Raw genomic sequence first — 27,181 nt, forward strand, 5'->3', positions numbered from 1 at the left:
CCCCCCAGTGTGCCAGAGATAGCCAGGTAGCGACCCTCTGGATCCACCACAGTTTTGGAAACCTGTAAGGGTACTCCAGCTCTTATCCAGATCAGCACCTCTCTATTATTCGAGTATGTAGTGTAGTAAACCTGTCCTCTCCATCTACGCTGTAGCGCCGCCCCTTCCGCCTTAGTAAGATGTGTCTCCTGCAGCAACGCTATTTAAACCCCTCTACGCACCAGATAAGCGTGAATTTTGTGCCGTCTGGACATAGTGTGAAGGCCCCGCACATTCCAAGTGACGCATTTTACATTAGTGATCTCAACCATTGTCCCAAATTGTCGATTCCAGGTTCCCCCAACAATGCTCGGAAATGGAACATTCAAAATTCGGTTCAACACCAATGGCGGTCAACCCCCCCAACAACAACAGAACTACCCCTCGGAACAAATCCCCTCCCACCCACCCCAGAATAGGACCCAAGTAGCACCATCCAGTTCCCATCCAAACTGTACCCTCTATAAACTCTCTTCCCCCAATGAATCCTGCGGTAGCCACCGCAGGCGTGCCTTAAGGGCTGAGTGCGAGCTGGGCGCCAGCAATTGGCCGCCGAGTCTCGGGCTACCGAGACTAGAACGAGCACTAAATCACTAGTAACAGGTAGAACAAGGCCCCCCAACCCCATTGATGGTTCATGGTCCAGCAGTAACTCCTACAACCTCCCCACCCCCCATGACAACCCCCCGCCCAAATGGAATCAGCTCACCCGAGTTCATCCCTGTCCATCCAGCATGCCCTCAGCCGAGTCCGGAGTGACCACTGGTAAATTAACACTATCAGTGTCCGAGTCCTCAGTGTCCGAGTGGGCCCCTTCACCGCCGGGTTCCGAGTCTTCAACGATAGGGCCGCTCTGGGAGCCAGATAAGTTGGAAACCATTTCCAATACGCCTCGCCGTTCAGCCAAAGTCTCTACTGTCAAGGGCTTGCCTGGTTTACCGCGGCGGCTCCGAAGTCTCTTGGATCGCCGTTGTTGTCCGGGCTCCGACGTCTTCTGGAGGGAGGAACTGAAGCCATCTTTGCCAGCCCTGTACAGTTCGAGCCAGGTGCAGACGTCCTCCGGGGTTTCAAAAAATTGGGTCTTATCATCGAGGATGATACGGAGTTTCGCAGGAAAGAGGAGAGAGTATTGTATGCCCTCGCTCCGCAACTCACGCTTGATCGCTAGGAAGGAGGCCCGCTTACGTTGGGTCTCATAGGTGTAGTCCGGAAAAATGTTCACCTGGCTGTTCTCCACCTGGTATGGGCCATTATGTCTGGCGGCATTGAGGAGCAGATCCCTGTCTCTGAAATGCAATAAGCGCGCTACCACCGGGCGCGGGGATCGGCCCTGTTGAGGAGGCCTAGCCGGTACTCTATGTGCACGCTCCAGAGTATAGAAGGAGGACAGGCCCTCCGGCGCCACCACAGTCCCGAGCCATGATTCAAGATAGGCCACCATATTACCATTCTCGATTTTTTCCGGTAGGCCCACTACGCGAATATTGTTCCTCCTATTACGCCCTTCAGCGTCCTCCGCCCGTCTTTCCAAGTCGTCGATCCGGGTCCGGGCAACCTTCATCGAAGCAGCCAGAGTCTTCTGCGCCGGCTCCAGGACCTTCATCGAGCAATCTACCTCTTTGACTCTGTCCGAGAGCCTACTGTGGTCCGCCCTGAGGAGACCCAGACTCGTCACTACCTGGGCAATGTCTCGTTGCAGGGCCGATCGTGTATCTGCGATTGCCTCCAGAATCTTATCGAATTGTTGCTGTAGGTGAGGGCCTCCAAACTCTCCGGGTCATTGCGATCGTCCTTATCCGGCGCCTCGGTGTCTGAGGCAGCCGGGGTGGTCCCTTTAGGTCCTCTTGGTTTCCCCATGGCGGACGCGCCCTGCAGTAGAAAACTCGGCAGGCGACCCACCAATTAAGGGCGTCAGTTGTGGCGGTCGCGGAGGAGTGGGCCTTCGATCGACCCCAACGCAGTGGCGCAGAGCTCTGCCACTAGATCGATCTCTCGGGACCAAACTCCGCCGAGACTCCAAAGGCCACCAAGGGTGGGGGGGGGGTAGGGGGGGCGATCACCGCCTATCGGTCCAAGTGAGGCCTCGGATCGCGGTCACCAACACAGCCAGGATCCCCGCAGGGCCATGTCGTAGTGTCGCCTACCAAGATCCTGGGGGCCAGGTGATCACAGGATCTCAGCGAAGTACAGCCGACCGTCACGGGTGGCTCCGTTATTCTGGTCAAGGCCTCCGGCCGTCGGGGACCATCTGGCGCCGAAAAATCGACTATCAATTTCCCGGGGGTGTCTACGGTGTCCGGACACTCCCAGGACGTCGGGTGGCTGGTCGTCGTTCGGAGAAATGAGATATGGAGAAGGCGCGTGCAAAGCTGGCAGGCTCTTCCGGGCCGAGGGTCTCGGCAGGTCTATCAAGAAGGTCCGGGCGCCATCTTCAGCTCCGCTCCGCTTCCTCCGCAACTTCGCTTTTCGACCAGAACAGTCGATTTTCGGGTGTGCTCAGGTGCCTCACCAAGTCGGCCACTGCTCGATCTTCGATTTGTGGGGGTCGGGGTACCCCGAAACCCTCGGTATTCAGGATAAAAGCGGGCTCAGTCTCCGAGCCGAGCTCTCAGGCGACCATCGCCATCGGCATCCAAGCCACGCCCCAGGCATTCAGGCATCAATAACCACATGCAATACAGATAATGAAATGAAATGAAATGAAAATGTGACTACTAGAGCGCTGCAGCTGCCCTGAGGCGTCCAGGCGCTAAGATAAGAAATAGGGAACCAAGCTAATGCTACAGGCATGCGGGCATCAATAACCAAATGCAATACAGATAGGAAAGAAAGAAAGAACCAAGCTAATGCTACAGGCATCAATAACCACATGAAATACAGATTAGAAAGAATGAACCACACTAATGCTACAGGCATCAATAACCACATGCGATACAGACAGGAAAGAATGAACCAGGCTAATGCTACAAGCATGCAGGCATCAATAACCACATGCAATACAGATAAGAAAGAATGAACCACACTAATGCTACAGGCATGCAGGCATCAATAACCACATGCAATACAGATAGGAAAGAAAGAAAGAACCAAGCTAATGCTACAGGCATCAATAACCACATGAAATACAGATAAGAAAGAATGAACCCAGCTAATGCTACAGGCATGCAGGCATAAATAACCACATGCAATACAGATAAGAAATAAGGAACCAAGCTAATGATACACACAAGCAGACTTCAATAACCACATGGAATACTGATAGGAAGGAAAGAAAGAGCCAAGCTAATGCTAAAGGCATGCAGGCATCAACAACCATATGCAATACAGATAGGAAAGACAGAACCAACCTAATGCTACAGGCATCAATTACCACATACAATACAGATAATAAGGAACCAAACTAGTGCAAAAGGCATGCAGGCATCGACAACCATTTGCAATACAGATAGGAAAGAAAGAAAGAACCTAGCTAATGCTACAGGCATCAACAACCACATGAAATACAGATTGGAAATAAAGAAACAACCAAGCTAATGCTACAGGCATGCGGGCATACATAACCACATGTATTACAGATAGGAAAGAAAGAACCAAGCTAATGCTACAGGCAACAATAACCGCATGCAATACAGATAAGAAAGAAAGAACCACACAAATGCTAGAGGCGTGCAGGCATCAATAACCACATGCAATACAGAAAAGAAATAAGGAACCAAGCTAATGCTACACGCACGAAGACGTCAATAAACACATGCAATACTGATGGGAAGGAAAGAAAGAGCCAAGCTAATGCTAAAGGCATGCAGGCATCAACAACCATATGCAATACAGATAGGAAAGACAGAACCAACCTAATGCTACAGGCATCAATAACCACATACAATACAGATAATAAGGAACCAAACTAATGCTAAAGGCATGCAGGCATCAACAACCATATGCAATACAGATATGAAAGAAACAATGAACCAAGCTAATGCTAAAGGCATGCAGGCATCGACAACCACATGCAATACATATACGAAAGAAAGAACCAAGCTAATGCTACAGGCATCAATAACCACATGCAATACAGAAAAGAAATAAGGAACCAAGCTAATGCTACGGCATGCAGGCATCAATAACCACATGCAATACAGATAAGAAAGAATGAACTACACTAATGCTACAGGCATGCAGGCATCAATAACCACATGCAATACAGAAAAGAAATAAGGAACCAAGCTAATGCTACAGGTATGCAGGCATCAATAACCACATGCAATACAGATAAGAAAGAATGAACCACACTAATGCTACAGGCATCAATAACCACATGCGATACAGACAGGAAAGAATGAACCAGGCTAATGCTACAAGCATGCAGGCATCCATAACCACATGCAATACAGATAAGAAAGAATGAACCACACTAATGCTACAGGCATGCAGGCATCAATAACCACATGCAATACAGATAGGAAAGAAAGAAAGATTCAAGCTAATGCTACAGGCATCAATACCACATGAAATACAGATAAGAAAGAATGAACCCAGCTAATGCTACAGGCATGCAGGCATAAATAACCACATGCAATACAGATAAGAAATAAGGAACCAAGCTAATGCTACACGCAAGCAGACTTCAATAACCACATGCAATACTGATAGGAAGGAAAGAAAGAGCCAAGCTAATGCTAAAGGCATGCATGCAGGCATCAACAACCATATGTAATACAGATAGGAAAGACAGAACCAACCTAATGCTACAGGCATCAATTACCACATACAATACAGATAATAAGGAACCAAACTAATGCAAAAGGCATGCAGGCATCAACAACCATATGCAATACAGATATGAAAGAAAGAACCAAGCTAATGCTAAAGGCATGCAGGCATCGACAACCATTTGCAATACAGATAGGAAAGAAAGTAAGAACCTAGCTAATGCTACAGGCATCAACAACCACATGAAATACAGATAGGAAATAAAGAAACAACCAAGCTAATGCTACAGACATGCAGGCATAAATAACCACATGTATTACAGATAGGAAAGAAAGAACCAAGCTAATGCTAATGGCAACAATAACCACATGCAATACAGATAAGAAAGAAAGAACCACACAAATGCTACAGGCATGCAGGCATCAATAACCACATGCAATACAGAAAAGAAATAAGGAACCAAGCTAATGCTACACGCAAGCAGACTTCAATAAACACATGCAATACTGATAGGAAGGAAAGAAAGAGCCAAGCTAATGCTAAAGGCATCAATTACCACATACAATACAGATAATAAGGAACCAAACTAATGCTAAAGGCATGCTGGCATCAACAACAATATGCAGTACAGATATGAAAGAAAGAATGAACCAAGCTAATGCTAAAGGCATGCAGGCATCGACAACCACATGCAATACATATACGAAAAAAGAAAGAACCAAGCTAATGCTACGAGCATCAATAACCACATGCAATACAGAAAAGAAATAAGGAACCAAGCTAATGCTGCAGGCATCAATAACCACATGCAATACAAATAAGAAAGAATGAACCACACTAATGCTACAGGCATGCAGGCATCAATAACCACATGCAATACAGAAAAGAAATAAGGAACCAAGCTAATGCTACAGGTATGCAGGCATCAATAACCACATGCAATACAGATAAGAAAGAATGAACCACACTAATGCTACAGGCATCAATACCACATGCGATACAGACAGGAAAGAATGAACCAGGCTAATGCTACAAGCATGCAGGCATCAATAACCAAATGCAATACAGATAAGCAAGAATGAACCACACAAATGCTACAGGAATGCAGGCATCAATAACCACATGCAATACAGAAAAGAAATAAGGAACCAAGCTAATGCTACAGGTATGCAGGCATCAATAACCACATGCAATACAGATAAGAAAGAATGAACCACACTAATGCTACAGGCATGCAGGCATCAATAACCACATGCAATACAGATAGGAAAGAAAGAAAGATTCAAGCTTATGCTACAGGCATGCAGGCATCAATAACCACATGCAATACAGATAGGAAAGAAAAAAATAACCAAGCTAATGCTACAGGAATCAATAACCACATGAAATACAGATAAGAACGAATGAACCGAGCTAATGTTACAGGCATGCAGGCATCAATAACCACATGCAATACAGATAGGAAAGAAAGAAATAACCAAGCTAATGCAACAGGCATCAATAACGGTGTGAATAACAAGGACCCCCTGTTTAGGCAACTGAATATGTTTGACAGGGAAAATTAGAAAATGTAAAGAGAGGCACAGAATGTAATATCATCAGGGAGGGAACGATAAGTGAAAAGCACAACAATCAATTAAAAAGTACAACATTTTGTTTATTAATAAGTATATATACTCAGAATAAAAACATGAAATTATTTCGACATATAGTAAAATAAAGTTTGTGACCTAGTCTAAGGCCTCAACACAATACAACATTACACATGACATCATTAGTTCTTAATTCCTAAAACAGTGGCGGACAATGCTAGTCCTCTTCTCGACGCGCGTTTCGGCGTTTTTCACTGGAACGCCTTCTTCAGGAGCCACATACACAATCTGAAAAACATATATAGCAATTCAATTTCTCTTTCCAGGTGAGTGATATTAGCCTTTCAATCAGTATCTCAATACAAGTGCATGCAAACATATAATCCAACCAGCTATTACATATCGCAAACTCCCTACTTATGTAACCAGCTATAAGGCTACATAAGGTACAAAACTTTTTAGATATTACATTTGAGCAGTGGTGTAGTATTTATATAGAGAGGTGGGCCTTGTATGATAGTTAGACCCTTGCCACAATTGCATTTTTCTATTGTTATTGATTAACAATAGGAAAGGTTCTATGTATATATGTATATAAGGTTCTATATATCTATGTATTTATAGGTGTTTTATTACAACTAGGCAAAGATCTATACATTTCCTAGGCTTGGTTCCTTATAATCATGAGGTTTTACAAAAAAGGGTAACTTATGCAAATACATTACCAAAGACCGGGCAGCATCTGCTAAGACCAATAGAATAATATACACATAGTGCCCCCATTCTTACCTAAATCGGTAGCTGTTTATATTGGCCGCACCAGGCAGCAGCTGTTGGTCTAGCGTTTTTTCTTTTTTTAGAGGGTCTGTTTAAAACTGCAAATGTAAAAGTAAGAGGAACCCACATTTACTTTTGTGCTAATGTTATTATTAACGGTTTTAGTATGCTAAATGCTCACTCTACTAAAAAATTCCCCAAAACACGAGTCCTTCTTAGAGCTGTTTTTATATCTAAGATAAATTCGGATATTTTAACATGCAATTAGTGCACTTACATGAATAGTAATGAATACAATCTATTAGGATCAGATGGCCAGGAACAGCATTCGGTATGTCTGCTCACTTAACGTTGTTATATTGTTTCTGAGAAATGAAACGAAAGTGCACAAACATTTAACTCTAAAGTACCGGGGTTCACTCAGAAAATACATTTAGAGTAAGTCATGAAAGCACGATGGTGTAGATCGCTTACCGATAGTTAAAAAATGCATTCGGCGTGTTTTAAACAACCAGGGCCTGCAGTCGATATATCTGCTCCCTTCGTATTATCACACAACACTGAGGGGTAAAGGGAAATATAATCGAAACTTTACTCTGAGTAACAGGCTACAGTAAACGGAATACGCATAAGGTAAATAAGCGGAGGGTGGCGGAGTTAAAAGCTTACCGATATTTAAAGAGAATTTTGCATATTCAAGTAACCTTGGACCGCAGTAGAAATATTCGTATCCTTGGTGTTGTATTGCCAAGCTGCGAAGTAAAAATGCAATACGATAGAACATTGCTAAATAGACCCAAGCTACAGAAAAATACATTATAGTGGATTCACGGCGAGTAACGGGGTTGCATGCTTACCAATGATTAAAATAAACTTCTGCTTGTGCATCAACCCGCGGGCGTCACGATTGATCGATTCAGTGGCGTCCCGCAGCCGTTGGAAAAGGAGATCAACTGCTCAGTCGGATTTCCTTCCTTTTAAAGCGGACATGACCAATCGCCGGTATGCGGTGATTAGTTGTTCAAATTTACCGCGTCATGAAGAGTAGTTTTAAAAAGGATATCAACGACGGACTACATTAATGAAAGTGAGTTACTGCTGAATGCAAAGTGTCGAAAACTGACTCGTTCTTACCAGCAACATTGTTGCAAGTAAATTGCTGGTGTTAAATAGCAAAAAGACGGAAATCATAGCGTATGCAACTATGTCGCACTGTGAGAAAGTGACATTAAATATCAAAACCATGACTTCATAACATAAGCAACAATGTTGCATTACGATATTTCTGTAAGAAGATCAATTTCTTTATTTAGCAGATAGAAAATAACTTTTGGAAAGCTAAAGGTCATCAAAATTAATAAAGTAGGTATAGCCTATTTATGTGCATGGTGTAACCATATACATATCCTGTTATTTATATATTACTCGCAGTACTACTTTTTCTAGCGTGTTGAAAGATATTTTTTTAGCTATTTCTAGAAATGCTACGCATACTTTGAATGACAGGAAAGATATTGAGGTCACAAAAGATAATGTTACCAAATCATTGGAAATATGACGGCACTTCCAGGGTGGCATTACTACCTTAAAGACAGATGGCATTTTCCCAGGGGATCTCGTTGTTTAACCCCTTTCTGTGGGTGTCAAGGGAAAAAATCCAAAAAACTTCTCGTTTTTTCCTAATGGCGCATCCCCCTTTGCTGTCTGGGGTCATGATCTTTTCTAGGATGCGCCAATGTATGTCTTCTGGTTTGTGATTTAAATCTATGAAGTGCTTCACTAATGGTGCGTTCAGTTTTTGGGTTTTAATGGCGGATCTGTGCTCGGTAAGGCGCGTCTGGATCGACCTACACGTCTCACCAACGTAGCCCATACCGCACGGGCAACTAATGAAATAAACCACATTAGTGGTTTTACAATTCCATAAGTCATGTGCCTTAAATGTGATGCCATTATGGTTGAACATTTCGCCACCTAGAATGTTTTTGCAAGATTTGCAGGAGGAGCATGGAACCGTGCCCCGTACTGGTAAATTAGTTAAAAGTGATCTTTGTGTTTGATCACCATTCTGTTGCTTAGGATTGAATTTAGAATGGACTATTTTGTCTTTTAGGTTCCGGTTTCTCCTGTGCGCAAACAGAGGTTTGGACAGGGTGGAGGTAGAAGAGGGATTGCAATTCAGAATATGCCAGTTAGCATTAATTACTTGTCTGATCCGTTCATTCATGGTCGAATGGGTTGTTACACATACAATTCGATCATTCTCCTCTTTCTTTTTGGGGGCAAGTAGCGCATCACGGTCAAAAAATCTTGCACGTTTATATGAATTCCTTATTAATCTGTGTGGATATCCGCGTTCACAAAATTTAGTGCGCATAATTGCAGCTTGTCTGTCGTAGTCTTGTAAATTAGTGCAATTCCTGCGGACCCTAAGGAATTGTGAGAACGGAATGCTCTCTCTTTGGCATTTTGGATGAAAGCTACTAAAATGTAGTAGGGTGTTCCGTGCTGTTTTTTTCACGAAAAGATCCACTTCTAATTTATCAACATTAACTCTAATGTGCAGATCCAAAAATTCTACCTGATCTTCGCTATAATGTGCAGTAAATTTCAGATTGCCATCTGTTAGATTAATCCACTCTAAGAACTCAAGAAGTGTTTCTTTCCCATTGGTCCAGATAAAAAAGATGTCATCGATGTATCTGGACCAATGGGAAATGGATTCGAAAAAAGGCGCCACTTCGTTGTATATGAAGCGTTCTTCAAACCTTGACATATATATGTTCGCTATCGATGGGGCAACTGAAGCACCCATACTGACGCCTTTCAGTTGGCGGTAGATATTCTCACCGAATTCTTGAGTTCTTAGAGTGGATTAATCTAACAGAGGAGAATGATCGAATTGTATGTGTAACAACCCATTCGACCATGAATGAACGGATCAGACAAGTAATTAATGCTAACTGGCATATTCTGAATTGCAATCCCTCTTCTACCTCCACCCTGTCCAAACCTCTGTTTGCGCACAGGAGAAACCGGAACCTAAAAGACAAAATAGTCCATTCTAAATTCAATCCTAAGCAACAGAATGGTGATCAAACACAAAGATCACTTTTAACTAATTTACCAGTACGGGGCACGGTTCCATGCTCCTCCTGCAAATCTTGCAAAAACATTCTAGGTGGCGAAATGTTCAACCATAATGGCATCACATTTAAGGCACATGACTTATGGAATTGTAAAACCACTAATGTGGTTTATTTCATTAGTTGCCTGTGCGGTATGGGCTACGTTGGTGAGACGTGTAGGTCGATCCAGACGCGCCTTACCGAGCACAGATCCGCCATTAAAACCCAAAAACTGAACGCACCATTAGTGAAGCACTTCATAGATTTAAATCACAAACCAGAAGACATACATTGGCGCATCCTAGAAAAGATCATGACCCCAGACAGCAAAGGGGGATGCGCCATTAGGAAAAAACGAGAAGTTTTTTGGATTTTTTCCCTTGACACCCACAGAAAGGGGTTAAACAATGAGATCCCCTGGGAAAATGCCATCTGTCTTTAAGGTAGTAATGCCACCCTGGAAGTGCCGTCATATTTCCAATGATTTGGTAACATTATCTTTTGTGACCTCAATATCTTTCCTGTCATTCAAAGTATGCGTAGCATTTCTAGAAATAGCTAAAAAAATATCTTTCAACACGCTAGAAAAAGTAGTACTGCGAGTAATATATAAATAACAGGATATGTATATGGTTACACCATGCACATAATTAGGCTATACCTACTTTATTAATTTTGATGACCTTTAGCTTTCCAAAAGTTATTTTCTATCTGCTAAATAAAGAAATTGATCTTCTTACAGAAATATCGTAATGCAACATTGTTGCTTATGTTATGAAGTCATGGTTTTGATATTTAATGTCACTTTCTCACAGTGCGACATAGTTGCATACGCTATGATTTCCGTCTTTTTGCTATTTAACACCAGCAATTTACTTGCAACAATGTTGCTGGTAAGAACGAGTCAGTTTTCGACACTTTGCATTCAGCAGTAACTCACTTTCATTAATGTAGTCCGTCGTTGATATCCTTTTTAAAACTACTCTTCATGACGCGGTAAATTTGAACAACTAATCACCGCATACCGGCGATTGGTCATGTCCGCTTTAAAAGGAAGGAAATCCGACTGAGCAGTTGATCTCCTTTTCCAACGGCTGCGGGACGCCACTGAATCTATCAATCGTGACGCCCGCGGGTTGATGCACAAGCAGAAGTTTATTTTAATCATCGGTAAGCATGCAACCCCGTTACTCGGCGTGAATCCACTATAATGTATTTTTCTGTAGCTTGGGTCTATTTAGCAATGTTCTATCGTATTGCATTTTTACTTCGCAGCTTGGCAATACAACACCAAGGATACGAATATTTCTACTGCGGTCCAAGGTTACTTGAATATGCAAAATTCTCTTTAAATATCGGTAAGCTTTTAACTCCGCCGCCCTCCGCTTATTTACCTTAAGCGTATTCCGTTTACTGTAGCCTGTTACTCAGAGTAAAGTTTCGATTATATTTCCCTTTACCCCTCAGTGTTGTGTGATAATACGAAGGGAGCAGATATATCGACTGCAGGCCCTGGTTGTTTAAAACACGCCGAATGCATTTTTTAACTATCGGTAAGCGATCTACGCCATCGTGCTTTCATGACTTACTCTAAACGCATTTTCTGAGTGAACCCCGGTACTTTAGAGTTAAATGTTTGTGCACTTTCGTTTCATTTCTCAGAAACAATATAACAACGTTAAGTGAGCAGACATACCGAATGCTGTTCCTGGCCATCTGATCCTAATAGATTTTATTCATTACTATTCATGTAAGTGCACTAATTGCATGTTAAAATATCCGAATTTATCTTAGATATAAAAACAGCTCTAAGAAGGACTCGTGTTTTTGGGAATTTTTTAGTAGAGTGAGCATTTAGCATACTAAAACCGTTAATAATAACATTAGCACAAAAGTAAATGTGGGTTCCTCTTACTTTTACATTTGCAGTTTTAAACAGACCCTCTAAAAAAAGAAAAAACGCTAGACCAACAGCTGCTGCCTGGTGCGGCCAATATAAACAGCTACCGATTTAGGTAAGAATGGGGGCACTATGTGTATATTATTCTATTGGTCTTAGCAGATGCTGCCCGGTCTTTGGTAATGTATTTGCATAAGTTACCCTTTTTTGTAAAACCTCACGATTATAAGGAACCAAGCCTAGGAAATTTATAGATCTTTGCCTAGTTGTAATAAAACACCTATAAATACATAGATATATAGAACCTTATATACATATATACATAGAACCTTTCCTATTGTTAATCAATAACAATAGAAAAATGCAATTGTGGCAAGGGTCTAACTATCATACAAGGCCCACCTCTCTATATAAATACTACACCACTGCTCAAATGTAATATCTAAAAAGTTTTGTACCTTATGTAGCCTTATAGCTGGTTACATAAGTAGAGAGTTTGAAATATGTAATAGCTGGTTGGATTATATGTTTGCATGCACTTGTATTGAGATACTGATTGAAAGGCTAATATCACTCACCTGGAAAGAGAAATTGAATTGCTATATATGTTTTTCAGATTGTGTATGTGGCTCCTGAAGAAGGCGTTCCAGTGAAAAACGCCGAAACGCGCGTCGAGAAGAGGACTAGTATTGTCCGCCACTGTTTTAGGAATTAAGAACTAATGATGTCATGTGTAATGTTGTATTGTGTTGAGGCCTTAGAATAGGTCACAAACTTTATTTTACTATATGTCGAAATAATTTCATGTTTTTATTCCGAGTATATATACTTATTAATAAACAAAATGTTGTACTTTTTAATTGATTGTTGTGCTTTTCACTTATCGTTCTCTCCCTGATGATATTACATTCTGTGCCTCTCTTTACAGGCATCAATAACCACATGAAATACAGATAAGAACGAATGAACCAAGCTAATGCTACAGGCATGCAGGCATCAATAACCACATGCAATACAGATAGGAAAGAAAGAAATAACCAAGCTAATGCAACAGGCATCAATAACCACATGCAATACAGATAAGAAAGAAAGACAGCACCAAGCTAATGCTACAGGCATCAGTAATCACATGCAGTATAGATAAGAACGAATGAACAAAGCTAATGCTACAGGCATGCAGGCTTCAATAAAAAACATGCAATACAGATAAGAAAGAAGGAACCAAGCTAATGTTACTGCCATGCAGGCATCAGCAACCACACTTCAATACAGATAAGGGATAAGGACCCACGCTAAAGATGGTAGGGGCATCAACAACCACAATGCAATATAGATAAGGAATCCCACAAAGGGCATGCAGGAATAAACAACCACAATGCAATAGAGTTAGAAGGGAAGAAATCTCACTAAAGATACTATGGCATTAAGAAATCAACAATCGTACAATAATGAATCATGCTGATGAAAAAATGACTTACCTTTGGTAACGCTACGCTTCACAGACCCACCACCCTTGGAGGTACTGCTTTGGTATCTGTTCACAGGCACAGGAAACTGCGGTTTAGAAGAAAAAGATCAAGGTACTTACCTCCAGTAACACTTCTTCCTGTGGATAATCGAACTGCAGATTCCTTGCCACCCTTCTTACCTCCCCGTTCTTTAGAATGATCTCTTCCCATCTAAAGAGGTCCCAGCTTTAGGAATCTGCACACTGGTTCTTCCAATTTGCGGAGGTGCAATGCGTCTGTGGGCGCGAGCTGGCTTCTGGAAAGAAACTGACATCTGCATGCATGCATGCATTGGTGGTATTTAAATGAGGCTTTGCTGTTCACTTCCAAAACAGAAACGGAGTTAATGCAGAGTCGCAAGGCACCATTTACCTGCATGCAGGAGCACTGCTTTTTAAGTTTTCCAGATCCAGTCTGGCATCTGGGGATATTCACAAGTTGAGGAATCTTGGTCAGAAGTAACCATCAGAAACTTCATACACGCAGGAACCAGCATCCACATTGCTCTACATGTTAGAGATAAATAATTGGAAGGTGGTACAGGCATGTAGGACTCAACAACCACAATGCATGGAGGGGAACAGCTTTCTCCACAAGGAACATAATTTCACAAAGGAGAAAAACGTATAAAAGAAATGTTTTTACACAGGGGATCCTGTTCTCCCTGCGTGAACCATGGAGAATTAATGTTCTGCTCATTCTTTTGTAGATTTCATTCCTGCTAATGAGGAAAATGGAGGAGGCATCGTAAGGAACACTGCAGGAGGAAGCCTCAGAGGTCCCAGGGGTCCAAGTCAACCTGATACAAGAGGTAACTTACATTTATCTACTTAAATTATAACAAAGCCCTTCTTGACCTGTCACCTGTACAGAAACAGACACGGGTAAAAAATGATCTATTACTTCACACTATATATAAAAAAAAGGAATAGCATAATTATGTTTTACTTCATTCTTGCTCGCTGAATTACAGCTATAAATGTAAGAGATATTTCTCTCTGGACCTTGATGAATGTTGCCATTAGTTAAGAAACTCCAGCACTTTCATCAGATTTGTTGTTTTATGTTTGTAATGTGCTTGCTCGTTCATCTGTAATCCTGGTCATACCAGATGTGCTTTAGGGGTGTGGTGGTAAGGAATGTGGGCAATGCCCGAGTCAGGTTAGCACTGATGTGGTTTCAGGTGTGTAGGGTTTGGGCGATTCCAGAGTCCTGTTTCTGCAGAAGTGGTCCAGGTCGAGGAGGACTTGGGTGATGCTTGAGTCATGTTCATGCATTTGTGGTTGAGGGTGGAAAGGATTTGGCAACACTCGAGTCGAGTTTGAGCAGATGTGGTCCACTGTAAGAGGGAATTGGGCTACGCTTGAACTGTATTTATACATATGTAGTCTGGGGGTGCGATATTTGAGTTTTGTACGCTGCTGTATAGTCCTGGGCGAGTAGGATTTGCGATCCTTGAGTCATATTTGTGCATATGTGGTGAAGGGTAGGTAGGATTTGTGCAATTGTGGTCCAGGGTAGGTGGGATTTGGGCTGTGCTTACGTTGTGTTGATGCAGATGTAGTCGCGGATGGTCAAGATTTGAGCAATGCAAAAGTCATGCTTGTGCACATGTGGTTCCTATAGCTCTCTATGGACGTGCACCTTAAATGTTTGGTTTAATTTGGGTACTTCAAAACTGATCAGATAAACCTTTGTCATGGAATCCAAGCCAGACCTCTGGGCACTTCATTCTGGTGTTTGGAGTATTTGCAATAAAGGCCAACTGGTGGGTGATGCCACATTACATCGCAAAACCTGTGGAAACATCATCAAGCAAAGCAACGTCCTAGAATGCCTATTGTTGGTGATTGTTAGTGGTGCAGGACTAGGTAAAAAGTACACAAATGCAAATTCCCACGAATATTCGTCATTCCAAGTGTGAGAACTCACAATGGTGTGTTAATACCACGTGTGGTAATAATCAAAATTTGTAGTAGTTGTAATTCTGGACGCTGTATTTACTCTATCAGTTCTTTACAAGGACCTTGTAATGAGGGCTTATATCTTTTACTTAGATAAGGAACTATTATTTTGAGGGCTTTCAAGTGAGCTTGTGGGTCTTACAATAAGGAAGCTGGGAATAACACACATAGATTTCTAACCACTGGAAATGGCACTGTGTATAGGCCTATCCAATGTCCAAAACTGTTCAAAGGTCTGTAATTAATTGGCAGAAGTCTAACCTGTTCCCTGTTGACAGAGATTTGTGTCAACCGCAAAACCTGAGGGGACTGCGGTGAGAGACAGCTTGCCTGCAGAATTTGGGGATCAAGATCTACTACTATGACCCCTGGGATCTCTTGGAAGGTAACTTGGGAGCCACTGTCCAGGCTCTGCGTTCGAGTGTAGACTTTTGGAAATTGTTGCCGCTGTCTATGGCTGGACGGGTTCCCCTTGCTAAGACGATGGCCCTTCCCCAGCTGCTTTATTTTTTCTCAACTTTGCGGATGATTGTCCCTCGCTGCATGTTTCGGGCCTTGAATGATGATTGAGCTTCTGTGGGGGGCTGGCAGGTGTCAGGTAGCAATGGCTAAATTGCAGTGCCCGTGATGGAGGGAGGACTAGCGGCATCAGACTTGGATTCTTATTATCTGGCAGTGCAACTGCAGTGGTTTACCTAGTAAATGCATAGCCGACGGAACTCTGAGGGGTTAGAGGCCCGCTCGGTCCGTGAGTCCCTGGAATTGTTTCAGATCCTTTTAAACCCCGCTTGCTTCTCCAAGATGGTTCAAGGGAGCTACTGGTAATGCAACATTGTTGGCTATGATGCTTACATAAAAAACCACACTTGATGCCCATAGTCTCTTGACTTACCTTTGCAGTGTATGGGGCTAATGGCATGGGGAAGTGAAATGCAGGTACTAAGTGGACAACCTTTGGTCTCGCTTTGAGGATCTGTGCCTGGAGTTTGAACTTCAGAGGGGACAGTTTCGGTTACATAGGGTAGTAATAGAGACGGTTAAAAAACACTGGGGGGCCAGGATGGCTGAGCCCCCTAGGCATAAGAGCTGCCAGCTTATTTGTTCCTCCACTGGGCATCATAGGGCGGTTACATGTCTCTATCGTGCTTTCAGAGCGAATATCGTTACCCCCTAGCGGAACTTTGTGGGAAATAGAAAGAGGATTTGGAAGCCCAGATACCGGAGGCAGACTGGGCGAACAGTCTGGAACATGTTCAAAAGTGTCTAGGAATGCCAGGTTTAATTTAATTAACCTATATTTCCTCCTTAGAGCCTACCTTACACCCAGTAAGATAAATAGATTTTACCGGACTGCTTTTATTTCCTCCATAGAGCCTATCTTACGACCGATAAGATAAATAGATTTTTTCTGATAGATACATCAGCCTGTGGATTCCTCACCTTTTGAATTATCCCTATGCGCAGCATTCCATGGAAACTTTTCTCCTCGCCTCTCCCACGTCGACGAGGATGGCACAATGGAACTACTCCACACACAACTCCATGTGACGTCATCGGAGCCATAAGAAGACCTCGTCAGCGTGCTGACGTTAGTTCCTTTTTTTCTGCGCCGTCGACGCATAACTTTTTTTTCCCCAGGCTCTCCATTTCTGGGAGTTGCTTACTACCGCCACAACTATGTAGCTGTTGAAGATGACTACTCCAAGAAAGTCAAGATTCAAGCCGTGCAGAGCGTGTGGGCGCCAGACGTCCATCACTGACCCTCAGGAGGATTGTTTGTGTTGCCTGTCCCCTGTTCACAAAATCAGGACATGTAGTTTGTGCAAGCGGATTAATCCAAAGGCTCTGAAGGAAAGGGAGGCCAAGTTGTTCATTGTTAAAGCCAAGAAGCAGAAGAGAGGCCGCAGTAGGTTTCGGACCAGATCGAAGTCACCGATGTCTCAGACTTCGAGGTCATCCAAGAAATAGAAGAAGAAGCGGCGCCATGGTTCTCTGCGTCGTTCTTTGAAGGATGCGACTCTGAAGTTGTTGTCTCAGAGTCCTAAATGTCATCGCAGGGATGAGATATCTCCGACTCCTTTACCAGGAGTGAGTCTGGCTCAGTCTCTGAGCTGTGCCTCCTTAGGCTCTGAAGAATGTTACGCCTCCTTGGATGCAGAGGTTGGCTACTCCACCCCACAGCTGGAGCCAAACTTGGTGCCTCCACGAACGGCTCCGGAGCCTGTTCCGGATCCGACGTATACTGCATTCCCAATCCCGGGATCGGATCCATCGTATTTTTTAAATGCTATGTTCACCATGTTTGCAAAGGCTGCAAATCCTACTGGTGTGCCTGCTGACCCCATGGGACCATTATCCTATTCTCTTGGCGTATTTCCTCCTCATTTTCCCCAGGCACCACTCATGCCTTTTATGCCAATGGCTCCATGGAGTTGACCTCTTCCGCGCCAAGGTTATAGATGCTGTTGCAGTCTCTAGAGAGTCAAGTTCAATTGGATTGTTCTTCTCCGGCACCGTCTGGATTGGAACCGGCTCTGGTTCGACCTCAGCTGAATTCGACCTGTGTTCCTGTGGACCCTCCATCGATGTCGGTTCCAAAGCCACTGATGCCGTGTCCGGTGCCTTCGATGCCGATTCCGAAGATGAGCTCTTGGAGAGAGGCTCCAAGGCTGTTGAAGAAAGAGGAGTATCAAGATGAGCATGGAGGGCCTGAAGAAGGAGATATGCTGGTTCCTGACCCTGATTTTGAGGGTTTGCAAGAGGCTAGTGGCCTGGACACTTCCCCTGAGTGGACGTTGACATCAACTAATGGCCTTCCGCCTCCTCAGGTGATTACATACCATGCTGCGATTCAAAAGGATGCGGACCTTTTAGAGTTACCTCTTCCCACAGCAGAGTCGAAATTCAACATTCTTACAGAGGTTCTTCATTCGTCAATTTATGCGTCAGAACTATTGCTGTCCTTCAATGTGGAGTTAACAGAGCCCATTTTGGATATTTGGCAGAAACTAATGTCCCCCCCCCTGCTGTTTCCAGAACAGTGGCTAAGAGATACAAGGTGGCTTCTGGGGATCCAGCATTACTGTCCTCACATCCTTCACCAGAAAGCTTGGTGGTCCAGGCTTCTTGTTCTACCAAGCTGTCAGCAGGGTCTTTTCCATCTACCCCTGCTGATGGAGAGTCAAAACGTATGGAACAGTTGGCTAAGAACTTTTTCTAATTGGGGAGTATGACCCTAAAATCCACAAATGCCACATGTCTCTTGGGTCGTTACATCCATGCCTTCATGGACTCAACCAGGGAGGTTGTACCGAAGTTGCCCACGGAGGTTCAGTTTCAGAACTATTGTCGTATGCCCAGGCTGCTGTCCGCCAGGTAATCCAATCTGGGCTGGACACGGCGGACTCTGAGGCCAGACTAATCCGGATCATCTGTGGTGACAAGAAGGCCTGCCTGGTTGTGAGGTTCAGGATTCTTGCCAGATGTTCAAGTTACATTGTTGGACTTAACTTTTGATGGGTCCTGCTTGATTGGGACCAGAGTGGATTCTGCGCTGCAGTGCTTTAAGGATAGCAAGGCTACAGCAAGGTCTTTAGGGCTCCAGACTCAGCCCAGGAGTTTCATACAGTTCCAGAAGTTGTGTGGCTTTGCGAAAAACTTGTCCTTTCATGGCAGACAACAACCACAGCAGCAGCAGGCAAATCCCATGTACAGGTCCTACAGGAAAAAGGGCAGAGGTCTCCGGGGTTCTGTCCGACAGCAAGTCTCCTCCTCTTCCATCTCCTCCTCTTCCCCCTCTCCAACCATTGTTGCAGGAAAGCAGCTCCAGCTTCAACATGTTAGAGCATGCAGCTCTTGTGGGAGGACGGGTGGCTTATTTGCTGCCTCTTTGGAGGTCGGGTACTTCAGACCTCTGGTTGGTAAATATTATAGTAAATGGGTATGCCCTATCGTTCCAGGAGTTTCCCCCTCCTTTCCCTCCCCATCAGGGCCTTTGCTTGGAAGAGCACCTTCTGCTTCTTCAGCAGGAAGTGATGTTATTACTTCAAAAGTGTGCAATCAAGATGGTTCCAGAGCAGGAAAAGGGTCAAGGGTGCTACTCCGGTTCTTCCGGATTCCCAAATAGGATGGTCATTTGCGGCCGATTGTCAACCTTAGGGTTTTGAAATTTGACCTCAAACAGAAGTTCAAAATGTTGACCCTGGCTCAGATTCTTCTTGCGCTGGAGAAGGAAGTCTGGTTGATGTCAATCAATTTACAGGATGCATATTTTCACATTACCAACCTGAAGTTGCATCAGAAGTATCTCCATTTTATGGTGGGGTCTCAACATTACTAGTTTGCAGTCCTTCCATTCTGCAATACTTCCACACCTCGGGTCTTCACAAAGGGGATGGCGGTGGTGGCAACACATCTCAGAAGGTCAGGGATTCCTGTTTTTCCCTATCTCGATGACTGTCACCAGAGATGGTGCTCCATCATTTGCAGGTAACAACACAGTTGTTGTTCAGGTTGGGTTTTTTGTTAAATGTGCCCAAATCTCACCTGTTTATAAGAGCAGTACTGGACACTACCGTGAGTCGTGCCTTTCCACCTCCACAGAGGATTCAAGACATCCAGGCTATGATTCCACTTTTTCAGAATGGAGCGGCTGTTCCAGTCCTGAAGGTCTTACACCTGCTCGGTCTGTTTACTTCCTGCATACTGTTGATCCATCATACACGCTGACGTATGAGGGCTCTCCAGTGGTGCCTCCGCATGCAGTGGTTTCAACACACTGAGCAGAAATCTCAAGAAGGTGGTCAGAATCTCCAGACACTGCAGCGGATCTGCTACGGTGGAGTGTTCCAGGCAACCTGTCTAAAGGAAAGCCATTTCACCCTCCTTCACTGGTAGCCACAGTGATAACGGATGCTTCCACTCTAAGGTGGGCAGCAAATCTGGGGATCTGGAGGTCAAAGTTCTTTGGTCTCGAGAGGAAAGATTGTTTTACATCAATCTGCTGGATTTACGAGCGAGACTTTTGGCTCTCAAGGCCTTCCTTCCCTTCGTGGTCAGTCGGTTCTGGTCTTACCGGACAATACTACCGCGATGTGGTACATCAAAAAACAGGAAGAAGTAGGGTTGTATCTTCTCTGCAGAGAGGCTCTGCAACTCTTGTCCTGGGCTCAGGACCATCCGATTTGCGTAATCGCAAATCATCTGGCAAGTGTGCTGAATGTGCATGCGGACAGTGATATTTGGCTGATCACGGGTGGCGTCTCCATTCAGAGGTGGTTCTTCACATTTTCAGGATGTGGGGGTTTCCTTAGTTGGGCCTATTTGCCACTCACGCGAACGAGGACTGCCCATCATTCTGCAGTCTCCAGTATCCGATGCAGGGAGCGTTGGGGTACGCCTTTTAGTTAGATTGGGGCTCTCAGCTTCTTTATGCGTTTTCCCCATACCCTTGATTCCTCAAGTTATAATGAAGATTCACCAAGACCGGGCCCAAGTCATATTGATCACCCTGGATTGGCCCTGATGGGTGGGGTACACAGATCTCCTTTACCTGCCGTTGCACCCTCTGCTTCATCTCCCTCTAAGGGGAGACCTGCAATTGCAGGGACAGGTTTTACACCCACACCTCCAGGGCCAGCACCTTCATGCCTGGAGATTGAACTGGGCAACCAGAGTTCTTTCTCTCTCCCACCAGATGTTTTGGACATTATTTTATCAGCTAGAAGACACTCCACCAAATCTGTTTATTCTGGTAGGTGGGCAAGATTTGTGAAATGGTGTGGAGAGAAATCTGTTGACCCCTTGAAGGGCCATTTATCTGATGTTCTGAGTTTTTCTCTTTCCTCTGCCCAACAGGGTTGTGCAGTAGCAACTGTTAAGGACCACTTATCTGCCTTGTCGGTTTTTCTCTGTTTACCAGATCAACTCTTCTTGTTCAAGTCTCCCATAGTTATGAGATTCATTAAGGGTCTCATTAATAGGTTTCCTCCAACTCCCTTTATCATGCATTAGTGGGATTTGAATCTAGTTCTTACGTTTTTGATGGGTTCACCCTTTGAACCTTTTCATAGTTGTCCTTTAAGGTTTCTAGCATTTAAAACTATATTTTTGGTCGCAATCACATGGGCTAGGAGAGTGAGTGAATTGCAGGCTCTTAGTTACAAGCCTCCTTTTACGTCTCTCCATATGGATATGATGGTTTTTAGGACCAGAGCTGCTTTTCTGCTGCTTTCCTGCCTACTTCAGGCTGGATGATCAACTCTTTTTAGGATATGTGGGCAAGATGAAGGGCAAGGCTGTCCACAAAAGAATGCTGTCCAGGTGATTAATCCTGTGCATTAGGATCTGCTATGCCTTGGCCAAAAAGGAGCCTCCTGAAGGTATTTGTGCTCATTCTACTAGAGCTAAGACTTCTTCTTTGGCTTTGGCTAGAGATGTCCCTGTGGTAGACATCTGCAAAGAGGCAACTCAGGCCTCCCTCCACACATTTGCAAAGCACTAATGTTTGGATTCGGAAGTGAGGAGGTATGTCCATTTTGCTTGTTCTGTATTACAGGATTTTTAGGTATAGGCTGTCAGGCACCCTCCTCCGAGTGCGGCACTGGTTGGGAATTCAATTCAAAAGGTGAGGAATCCACTGGCAGGTGTATTCATCAGAACAACAAGTTCTCCAGTATTAGGGGTGTCTTTCATAGATTCACATGCTTGAATATTCCCCGTCGTCGAAGTGGGAGTCCCACAGTACATAAATAGCAGTAATATATATGCATGTATACATGAGAAATATCATAAATAAAATATACATACATATAATGCAATAGAAATGTAAACTTGAAAAAAGTACCATAGAACAGAATAGGCCCATTGAAAAGCCCAAGGGAGAATTCACTTTAGTAACATATTAGAGTCATTATGTGTTGGTCCACATTCCAGCCAATCAGGCTGTAGCCTCCTCTAGAACCTTCTCCTCAGAAGCCCAAGTCCTCAGATTTTCTACCGCACGTCGTGTGAAGGGAGTCTCCCTGAGCTCTGCTCAGTTTTTTCCAGTTTCTAGCAGTTTTTTCTTCAGAAATGTCTTCTACTAAGAAAACTTTGTTCAAGGCTTGTCCATCCTGTGGTAAATTGCGCCTTTTTCATGAGGACCCTCACAGTAAGTGCATTTACTGTCTTTACCCGGACCATATTGCCTCTACCTGCAAGTTCTGTCGCACTTTTCCCCCTAAAACTTTGAGGGATAGAGAGGCCCGTCCCCTTCTGTGGCTACAGAAGTTGAAAACATCTGAGAATGTGGTTTCTGATGCTGAGAGTATGTCATCTGGATTTTCAAAATCCTCTCAGAAGCGTGGGTCTGAGACTGAAGTTCCCTCTCCTTTTCTTAAAAAGAGTAAAATGTTGGGTTCTTTCAAGGATGTCTCCCCACAAGACTTGCTTCAGGGCGCGCCTACGGGACCTGGCTCTCTGGCGTGTAGACCCAAGACTATGCCCTCCTCTTCAAAAACGGGCACTGGCTCGTCAACGCGTCCGTCGACGTCTTCAGCGACTACAAAGTCAGTTTTGGCAGTTTCAACGTCGACGACCACTTCTTCCCTGTCAACCAGCTCTGCAACGACGACGACCATCTCGTCGACGAGCAGCCAAGAGGTGAGACCCATCTCGTCTATTATTAAGATCTCGTCGACGATCAAACCGTCGACGAAGAAATCATCGTCGACGCGCCTTCCGTCGACGGTTCCTCCGTCGACGAAGAACAAGCCATCGTCGTCGACGCCTGCTCCGACGACCGGATCTTCCTCGTCGATGACTGCCTCGTCGACGATAACATCTTCGCCGACGGTGACCACCCCGTCGGCGACTGGTCCGTCGACGGCTACTTTCTCATCGTCGAAAGCTTTATCGTCGACGGCGAAGAATGCAACCTCGTCAACGACCTCATCAACGACCAAAAAATCTTCGTCGACCAAGAGTAAGCTGCTAATTCATACGCCGGTTTCTGCGGCGACGACGCAAGAACAACCGGGTGGTGCTAAGACTTTGGAAATCTCGTCGACGGGCTCGTTGACGACGCACCAACCCCTACAGACTACTACCACCTTCAAAGTGGTTACTGCCTTGTCTCTCAAGACTGTACCACTCATTCAGTTATTCATTCAGTTCAGCGGTAGGGAGGACGGTGGCAGTGTCTCCCCGACCCGCTGACGCCTCAGGTGATGAATAACTGACCGACCTTGCCAATGAATGTTTTAAACTGATCTTAAATTGAATTTGCTGATGTAATAGCTGATTTAATAGCGCCGATTTTTAATAACGCTTGGAGCCCTTGTAGTCTATTGTTTTATAATAGCGCTACACGCCTCAGGGCAACATTTGCAGGACAAACTAACATAACTCACCACCTAAGCCAGCCTGTGCTCGATCATCCGTCCTGCCCGCCCCGGTCCGACTCGGCAACCAGTGCCGTTGAGCGGAGGGCGGGTCAGGCAGAGCTAGGTCACTTCCGCCTACAGCGTGCGGTTAGCGCTCTAGTTGCTGCACGCTGAGGGGTATTTAGGCAGCGAGGAGCAGGCGGCGAATTGTGGTAGGGAGGACGGTGGCAGTGTCTCCCCAACCCGCTGACGCCTCAGGTGATGAATAACTGACCGACCTTGCCAATGAATGTTTTAAACTGATCTTAAATTGAATTTGCTGATGTAATAGCTGATTTAATAGCGCCGATTTTTAATAACGCTTGGAGCCCTTGTAGTCTATTGTTTTATAATAGCGCTACACGCCTCAGGGCAACATTTGCAGGTCAAACTAACATAACTCACCACCTAAGCCAGCCTGTGCTCGATCATCCTTCCTGCCCGCCCCGGTCCGACTCGGCAACCAGTGCCGTTGAGCGGAGGGCGGGTCAGGCAGAGCCAGGTCACTTCCGCCTACAGCGAGCGGTTAGCGCTCTAGTTGCTGCACGCTGAGGGGTATTTAGCCCCCTCGTCGCAGAGAGCGCGCAGCGGTCGCGCGCAGCGAAGCGCCTGAGACGCGCCAGAGAGAAGCCTGTCTGCGCCCGTCCGCGACAGGACAGGGCCAGGGGCCACTCACTCTGCCCTACTATTTTATTTTCTATTATTCACCATGGCCTCTTCAAAGGACACACGCCTCATGTACACCCCACAATCCCTACTAGCTCTCCGACCTCAGGGACAACCAAGGTGTGCTTGTGACAACTGGCCATTTCCTGAAGGCCCATTCTCCTGTCTTCAATGCAGATTACAAGCCACTTCCGATTCCATCATTACTGGTCTCATAAGGGCTTCTAATACTAACACTGAAACGAAAGGCTGGAAAAGCTTTCTTTTAAATGTTCGGTCACTTCCCCGGCACCATGTCGAGATCTGGGACACTATCCAGAGCCTCAAACCAGAAGTATGTTTCCTTACGGAAACTTGGCTGAAGCCCCATACTGTTCCTTCCATAACTCTGGGTATCCCTCAGGGATATAAAATTTTAAGACAGGACCGCCCAGTAAAAACTGGTGGCGGAAACGCCATTATTTCTAAAGAAAAGCTCCATATTACAATGTTAGAACAAACAATTTTGCCTACTATGGAAATTATGATTTTTAAAATTAACACCAGAACTAAGGACCACTGGAGAGGTGCTCTAGTATACCGGCCCCCGGGCCCCAATGCTGGCTTCTCACTAGCCTTAACCGAAATACTAGCCCCACATATGAGAGCAAAAGAAAATTTTATCTTACTTGGAGATTTTAATTTTCATGCAGACGTAGCTGAAGACTCTGATACCAAACTCCTTCTAGCCGACCTTGCTCTTCTAGGTCTCCATTTAAGAAACTGCGGCCCCACCCACAGGAAAGGCCACACTCTGGATTTAATATTTACCAACCATCCCTCAATACATTGCCACCCCCCCAAATCCATTAACTGGTCCGATCATAGTATGCTGGAATTCTCCTTTTTACAACTAGCTAAACCCTCTGATCACCCTACTACTTTGAGCATTAAACGGAGATCATGGCATAAAATCACCCCGGACTCTTTTGAGCAAGTCTGGAGAGAGCCCACTATTTCTGACTCTGATAACACAGAATCGGCTCTATCCAAGCTAAATAATACCCTTCTGGATACCATAAACTCTTTAGCCCCACAAAAGATAGTCAAACAATCCTCGACTACCAAAAAAGAAACATGGTACACCGAAACCCTAAAAATAGAGAAACAAAAATGCAGAAAGCTGGAAAAACAATGGAGAAAGAATCATTCTCTCGCCAGTAAGGAACTTTATCTGCAGGCAATATCTACCTACTATAAAAACATTAAAAAGGCAAGAAAAACCTGTTTACTATCTCAGCTTGATGAAGCCAGCAACTCAACTAGAGAATTATATAAAATCCTTAAAACCTTTACCAATCCCTCGGCTTGCGAAAGCCCCGACACTTTCTCTCAAGAGTTGTGTAATAACATTTCTCAATTTTTCGAGGATAAGATCGACACTATCTACAATAAAATCCTGGCCAAACACCCCAATAACTCGGAAGATCATAGTATCTTATGCCAAAAAACCCCCACAGAGACCTTCAATGACATCCCAGAAGCCACGGAGAGTGATATTTTATCACTACTGAGCAACATGAAATCTGGCTCCCCTCATGATCTTCTCCCTGCCAGACTGACAAACAACCTGAGCAGAACATTATGCCCAATCATTCAAAAAATCCTCAACCTCTCCTTTAAAGAAGGTAAACTTCCCCAGCAGTGGAAAGAGGCAGTAGTGAATCCGATACGCAAAAATACCACCTCTCCTTGGACGGAACTCTCCAACCTCCGCCCCATCTCTCTTCTGCCCCTCCTGAGCAAGTTGGCAGAGAAATTTGTTAACACCCAGATTTCCAGTTTCATAGAGGCGACAGGGGGCCTGGACCAATCTCAATCTGGGTTCAGGCCCAACTACAGCACCGAATCAGCACTCCTCTCCGTGACCGATAACATCAAAATGTCACAGGATAGAGGAGGCTCAATGATTCTGGTGCTGTTAGACCTGTCAGCCGCTTTTGATACTGTGTCCCATAAAATCCTGCTGAGCCGACTGCAAGGAGTGGGCATTGGAGGTCAAGCCCTTGCATGGTTGGAAAGTTTCCTCTCCGGACGCTCACAATCTGTCAGCCTGGGCCCCTACCATTCCATCTCCAGGGCGCTCACGAAGGGGGTGCCACAGGGCTCATGCCTAAGCCCCACATTATTTAATGTGTATGTGGCCCCCCTTGCTGAGATTGTGAGGAAGTATGGATTCACACCAGTGTCTTACGCCGACGACACTCAACTCCTCTACCCTTTCCATGCCCTTAATTCTAATGTTAGGGAAAACTTTGCGGAAGGTATGAGGGCTGTTTCAAATTGGATGGCTTCAAACTACCTCCAATGTAATGTCGGGAAGACAGAGGTGATGCTCTTTGGGAAAGCTAGCATACTCTGGTCTCCCGACTGGTGGCCTCTGGACTTAGGACCAGTACCCTCCCCAAAACTGACAGTCAAAAATCTGGGTGTGAAAGTGGATCAAAATCTAACCC

At 44.7% G+C, this 27,181-nt stretch overlaps 1 protein-coding gene across 5 annotated transcripts in view; it reads left to right on the forward strand.

Annotated features, from left to right (window-relative positions):
* STAP2 (signal transducing adaptor family member 2) overlaps nt 1-27,181 on the forward strand; it is a 285,839-nt gene that overhangs the window by 148,762 nt on the left and 109,896 nt on the right. For all 5 annotated transcript variants that reach the window (XM_086947075.1, XM_086947078.1, XM_086947077.1 and 2 more), the window contains exon 9: nt 14,364-14,465. In XM_086947075.1, the coding sequence (XP_086803201.1) occupies nt 14,364-14,465 (102 nt within the window). The remainder of the gene's footprint in view (nt 1-14,363; nt 14,466-27,181) is intronic.

Source organism: Lissotriton vulgaris, chromosome 12 (genome assembly GCF_964263255.1).
Source record: "Lissotriton vulgaris chromosome 12, aLisVul1.2, whole genome shotgun sequence".
Classification (NCBI taxonomy): domain Eukaryota; kingdom Metazoa; phylum Chordata; class Amphibia; order Caudata; family Salamandridae; genus Lissotriton; species Lissotriton vulgaris.